At 42.5% G+C, this 6,000-nt stretch overlaps 1 protein-coding gene across 3 annotated transcripts in view; it reads left to right on the plus strand.

The window, feature by feature from the left end:
* The window catches only part of nemp1 (nuclear envelope integral membrane protein 1), a 15,390-nt gene extending 11,529 nt beyond the window's left edge, over window positions 1-3,861 (plus strand). For all 3 annotated transcript variants that reach the window (XM_078431495.1, XM_078431497.1, XM_078431496.1), the window contains one exon: window positions 1,557-3,861. In XM_078431495.1, coding sequence (XP_078287621.1) covers window positions 1,557-1,695 — 139 coding nt within the window. In that variant the 3' untranslated portion in view covers window positions 1,696-3,861. The remainder of the gene's footprint in view (window positions 1-1,556) is intronic.
* Window positions 3,862-6,000: the final 2,139 nt, after the last annotated feature.

Here is a 6,000-nt window from a genome sequence, read left to right on the forward strand (position 1 = left end):
CGTGCTTCATGTGGGAAGGTGCGATATATTGTTTGCATCTCTCAGAATTTCACTGCATAGACTGAAGTTTGAAGTTTCCCAATCAGAATGTCAGGGAAGCCAGATTTTCCAGGGGGAAAAAAATACACTTCAATATTCCTTGGGTGTAGTGATTGCCAGGATGAAGGACTATATTGGCAACTTAGGGTATTTATCACATGCAGCGGATTTAAATGGCTTATATACTGGAATAAAATCAAGAATGCGGTGGCTGAGGTGTGTCAACTACTTTCTCCAATTTCTCCTTACGTCAACAGACGAGGTGATCTGTTTCCAGGTGAATGTGAATGCAGCTTTTGAAGCTGTCCTTTGAGGTGGGTGAGAGTGGTCATTGAGACTTGCTTTATTTTTTCTATTTTTCTTTCTCTCTCTAGCCCTCAAATAGAGGAAGTATCTTGCCTCTGCACATTGAATCAGGAGCTCGGTGTATGGGGTGAATTCACCAGCTTGCATTCTGTCACTCGTGGTGTTGCATGCATGGTGAAACACTTTAAAAAAAATGTTTTTGTATTTTGACTGCCCGGTTCCACAATCATGAATTCCCATCTTTGAAGCATGAATCTAAATGCAGTAAAGACTCCTCTCTCCTTGAACATAGACCTTTTTGTCACCATCCAGCCCCTCAAATTGTCCCTTTGTGAATCTTTGTTCTCTCTACAACGACCATCGTTTCAAAAAGGTTTGTTGAGTTCCTCAGACTCCTGTGTAAAAAATTTTTTTCAGTGAGGCCTGGCTCCAATCTAAAAGATCAGCTGCCCACTGGGTCTCTTATCTCCCCAATGAAAAATGACCTGTTTGTATTTAAAAAACAGCTGGTAAATTGTAAAGAGATGCTACACACTCGTGCGTGAAACATGATCAAGCTCTGACTTCCAAGTAATTTGGCTTTATCAAGAGGACTGTTGCCATTTTTTTTCCTGTAAATTATTCTTTTACAGCCCCCCACAAGTCATAGTAGCTTGAAAGCTAGTAAAACGGCTCTCTTGGCAAGTAAGAGAGTAACCCTGCAGGTCAGGCAGCATCTCTGGAGAACACGGATCGGTGACGTTTCGGGTTCAAATCGTTCAGAACTTAAGCAGGGTCCTGACACGAAATGTGTGTCTGAAGAAGAGCCCCGACCTGAAACCTCACGCATGCATCAGCTAATTCCAGTACCTCTTGTTCCCATTCAAAGCAGAGGACACTGTTAGCCAGGGTATCTGTTTATTCCAAGTCTCCAGTATTTATTGGAAATCTAGCAGCGGACAACCAAAGAGGAGAAATATGGGGTTCAGCCTGTCTACTGAGTAGCTCACTGACAAGGGTCACAGTCCGAAGCCTGGCTGGTTAGATATCAACAATGTTGTCATTCATAGCCTGGGAAAGGAGAGGGAAGAATTTAAGTGTAATTTATGCTTTTTCCACAAAATGTCTGTGTACGTTTAGTAACATTTTATAGAATGCATATTCCTGACATGATTTAAATTACTCCTGAGTTTGGGACGTTGGTGTGACTGTAGGGTCTGTCTCGCCTGCAGATTTGCGGACTTTGTTGAAGGGGAGTGCCACCTCAACCCGAACGAAAGTTCTGTTCACGAACAAGAATACGGTCTCGGCAGCCTGCTTGCTCTAGAAGATGAGATGTCTGACTTTGAGATGGACGATGACGAAAATTGAAACTGGGCCTTGGCGGAAAACGTTCTGTGTGAGGACTGCTGATTGGAGAGGAGCACCTTTCAGTGGAGGAGGAAATACTTTGCAATGCTGCTTGTTGGACTCCCGACCTGGATAATTGAAATAATTAAGACATTAGCTACAGCAATTACTTCAGCACAGGGGTGATCTTTATCTAGATTGGACCGGGGTGTTGGGGGCTGATGCTTTATGAACTTGGTTCTCACACACCCCTAGTACAAAAGCCATTTATCAAACATCTGTAGTAAGGGGTTTGTGCCCTGACTTCAGTCCCATTTTGGGTGTTTTGAATTTTTAGTGGCTTTACTGACTCTTCTCAAAAATTGATCCGACCTGGTATAATACTTGGAATTCAGAAGCCAAGAAACAAATGGCTCTATTACTTCTGTGAGGGGTGATTGAAAAGAAAAGGTTACATTTAGATATTCTGGCTCCAAGCCAAGAGATAGGAAAACCCTGGAAATATTTCCACGGCCTGGTGAACATTGTTAGCTTTTAAGTTTTTATCAATTTGTTGGTTATATTTGCTGTTACAGATATTTGATTTTAAGGAAACTATTTACAATGTTTTCTATTATTTTAATGCACCCTCTGTACTTTGGCATTGAAACTAAATGTGTGTCTGAATCAAAATATAAATATTAACTATATTAACTGCATAGTTGTGCATTTGGTGCAGTTACACCAAAGTCCACGCATGTCTGGTGTTTGGTTACTTGTGTCTATGCAAAGAAAATGTCATGATCTCAGTTGCTTTTTTCCCCCCGATAATGATGTGGTTATAGAATAAAGTAGTTTTGTATTTTGTTCTGTTTTGAGCAAATTGATCTTGGTTTTAATCCTATTATTGGGAGTCATGCGCCTCATGGCACAGCTATCTTTCTCACAGCTGTATCACCCATTCTTAATCTAGTTTCAAAGCAAGGGGTCTTTAATAACTCAATCTGTATGCAACTGTGTTATCTGTTCTCTCTGAGGAGTTGGAAGAATGTAGGAATAGCTGAAACCAAAAATAAAATAATTTCAATACTTCAATAGTTGGCATATCTTTTAAGTTACTTTATTTTCAGTGGAAATGTTAACATGAATATTTGTCTTTTCCTCTACTTCAACCCACTCTCTGCTTTGACCTCAGTATCCCAGGAGTGTAAAAATGAGTGGAAGTCTAACGCAACCTGTATTCTATTCTTTAAACGGTATTACCAGAGGACGTTTCTCTTGACATTCATTCTATAGTGCGACTCCTGCATTAATGGGTAAGTAAACACTGTTCCAAGCCAACACTTTTAAGTTTAAGAAAGACAGGGCCTTAAACAGGATCCTCGCTATGGAATGTACACTTCATTTCGATTCACTTTTATACTTCCCTTGACACTGAAGTCAAATCATGTTGATAGTTCCACTGAAAATTTACACAAGTATTTGGGGAAGGTGGAGGGGAAAGAGACTTGATGTTTTACAATAAAAATCTCTATAATACCTTGTCCAGTATTTGGAGTATTTCAGCTCATCAATTTGCACTATATATTTTGAGCTAGCTGAACAATATGGGAACCTTTGCATTGCAGTGATTTTTATATTGTTGAATATCTTGGCCATGATCTGAGAATAGAATTGTGGTAGAGGTGGTGTATTGCTAGACTCCTTTAAAGGTAATGTGTAATGGAGTACGAATTACCATCTTCACTTGCTGTTGCAGTTCCCTCAAACTTAATTCTTGCCTCTGCTGTTCACAACAAATTAAAGGTGGTGCTACTTTTCCATCTGTGCAATGGTGGTGCTGCTGTACTAGTCTGAAATATTCATGAGGGAAACAATGCTATCACCCAACACTTTGGAGCCTTGGTATGTTTGTAAGTTGGGGCTTTTATTTACTGATGCAACTGTTTTCGATTCTTGGGACCTCAAGTTACTGTGGGTGATGCTGTCTGGTGCAATATGTTGACTTTAATGATATTGTTTAAAATTCAGGTGTAAAAGCTATGGCTATGCAATAACCAGACACAGTTACAATATCCAAATGCTCAGGCAGTTTAAACTAACCAAACCCGAGGCAATGGCATGTATAAAATGTATGTTTAAATCTGTGAATATCCCTGTGTTTTAATGTTAAGCACTGATTACATGAGAAATGATCTGTTTTATTGAAAGGATTTTGAATTCTAATAAACATATCAGGAAAATGTCTTTGGTTGATTTTTGTATCTTTCCATGTGTGGGAGGGAAAATGTGGGTTTATGGATGGGAAGAAGTTTGTGTTTGGTTGGTATGTAGAAACAAGGAACTGCAGATGCTGGTTAATACACATAAGGATGCGCAGTACTGGGGTAACACCAGCGGCAGCGTCTCTGGAGAACACAGGTGACGTTTCGGGTCGACTGTTCTTCAGACTTGACGTTATGGGTCGAGACCCATCTTCAGACTCGTGTTTGAAACTGTGTTTGGTTGGGATAGGAGTGAGGAAGGGAGGATTTTCCTTGTGCAATCTTTGTAATGTGTGAATATAGGGTCTGTGGCTAGGTGCCCATCTACCTTCTGATGTCGGGAATGCAAATAAGTTGTTTGGTCTGCTATAACATTGCAAATCTAAATTCATTTATTTTCCTGCGGTGATACAACATACATTGATAGTTATGATAAATGATAGATTGTGGACACATTTCTGTTGCACTAATTTGGTCACTCTTTAGTGACCAAAAGATTCTTTGGGTGGTGGTTTTAAAAAGTTGGATCTCCACAGAATGACATGCCATTGTTGGGGATGTTGCACTTCAAGGAGGCTTTTGGGCATCTCCTTGAATCGCTTTCTCTGTGCACCTGATAATCTCCTTATGACCAAACTCCAACTAGAATGCTTTATGAATCTGGGGTTGGAGATGCAGACAACACGTCCTGTACAATGGGTCCATTTGGAGAGGTTGGCCTGGGAAAGGACACTACAGTCGGTTCACCCGCATCTAACACACATCTGCAGCATCTAACACAAAGTTTTTTTGGTAGGGATGTAGTACTGTCAATATTGGTATCCATTACTCATCTGCACAAAAGACACAGTGCTGGAGTAAATCTCAAGATCAGACAGCAACTCTGGAGAACATGGATAGGCAATGTTTTGGGTTGGGGTCCTTCTTCAGATCATTCTGCAGGGTCCTGACACTGAAACATCACCTATCCATGTTCCCCAGAGTTACTCCAGCGGTTCCTTGTCTCCATTACTCATCCTGAGTTGGTCCTTGAGCTTCTACTCTGGGGCTGTAGAGAGCATCCTGTCCGGCAACATCACAGGAAGGCCCTGCAGAGAGTAGTGCGTTCGGCAGAACGCACCATGGGAACTACACTCGCCCCCCTGCAGGACCATCAGGAGGTGTAGATCGAGAGCAAGCAAGATTATGAGGGACCCCTGCCACCCCAGCAACGGACTGTTCCAGCTGCTACGGTCAGGCAAGTGCCTCCACTGTCACGCTGTGAAAACGGAGAGGATGAGACGGAGTTTCTTCCCACAGGCCATTAGGACTGTTAACTATTATAATTCCAGGGACTAAATTTTGTCACAGTCTGGTTTGGGAACAGCTCTGCCCAGGACAGGAAGGCCCTGCAGAGAGTAATGCGTTCGGCAGAACGCACCATGAGAACTACACTCGCCCCCCTGCAGGACCTATACATCAGGAGGTGTAGATCGAGAGCAAGCAAGATTATGAGGGACCCCTGGAACTCCAGCAACGGACTGTTCCAGCTGCTACGGTCAGGCAAGCGCCTCCGCTGTCACGCTGTGAAAACGGAGAGGATGAGACAGAGTTTGTTCCCGCAGGCCATCAGGACTGTTAACTATTATAACTCCAGGGACTAAATTTTGTCTTCTCTGTATTAACTTTAATTTATATGCTGTAACTGTAATTCTTTTTCTGCACAATCCGCAGGCATTGCCACTTTCATTTCACTGCACATCGTGTATGTGTATGTGACAACTTGACTTGTGTGTGGCATGTTCTGTAGATTGTAAGATCCATCAGGAGTGCATATTTAAACATGGCAGCAAATGCATCTTAAATAAAATGGACTGCTGGGAGATTTACATGGGAGTTGCCTAATAATATTTTGCAATGAATTCCTTCCTGGACTGCCATTAGTCATGGGCTAATGCTTCGAGCAGCTTATTGAATGGCTGGCTGGCCGCCGGGACGGGCGACCCCCAGCGCCCTGCTGCAGGACTGCCGCCCGGGCCACACCGCGCGTGCAGGCTTTGTCCTCGCGGATGACGTCCATTCCGGCTCACACCGGAAATGGAGC

The sequence above is a fragment of the Rhinoraja longicauda genome, chromosome 42 (genome assembly GCF_053455715.1).
Source record: "Rhinoraja longicauda isolate Sanriku21f chromosome 42, sRhiLon1.1, whole genome shotgun sequence".
In the NCBI taxonomy this organism is placed as follows: Eukaryota; Metazoa; Chordata; class Chondrichthyes; order Rajiformes; family Arhynchobatidae; genus Rhinoraja; species Rhinoraja longicauda.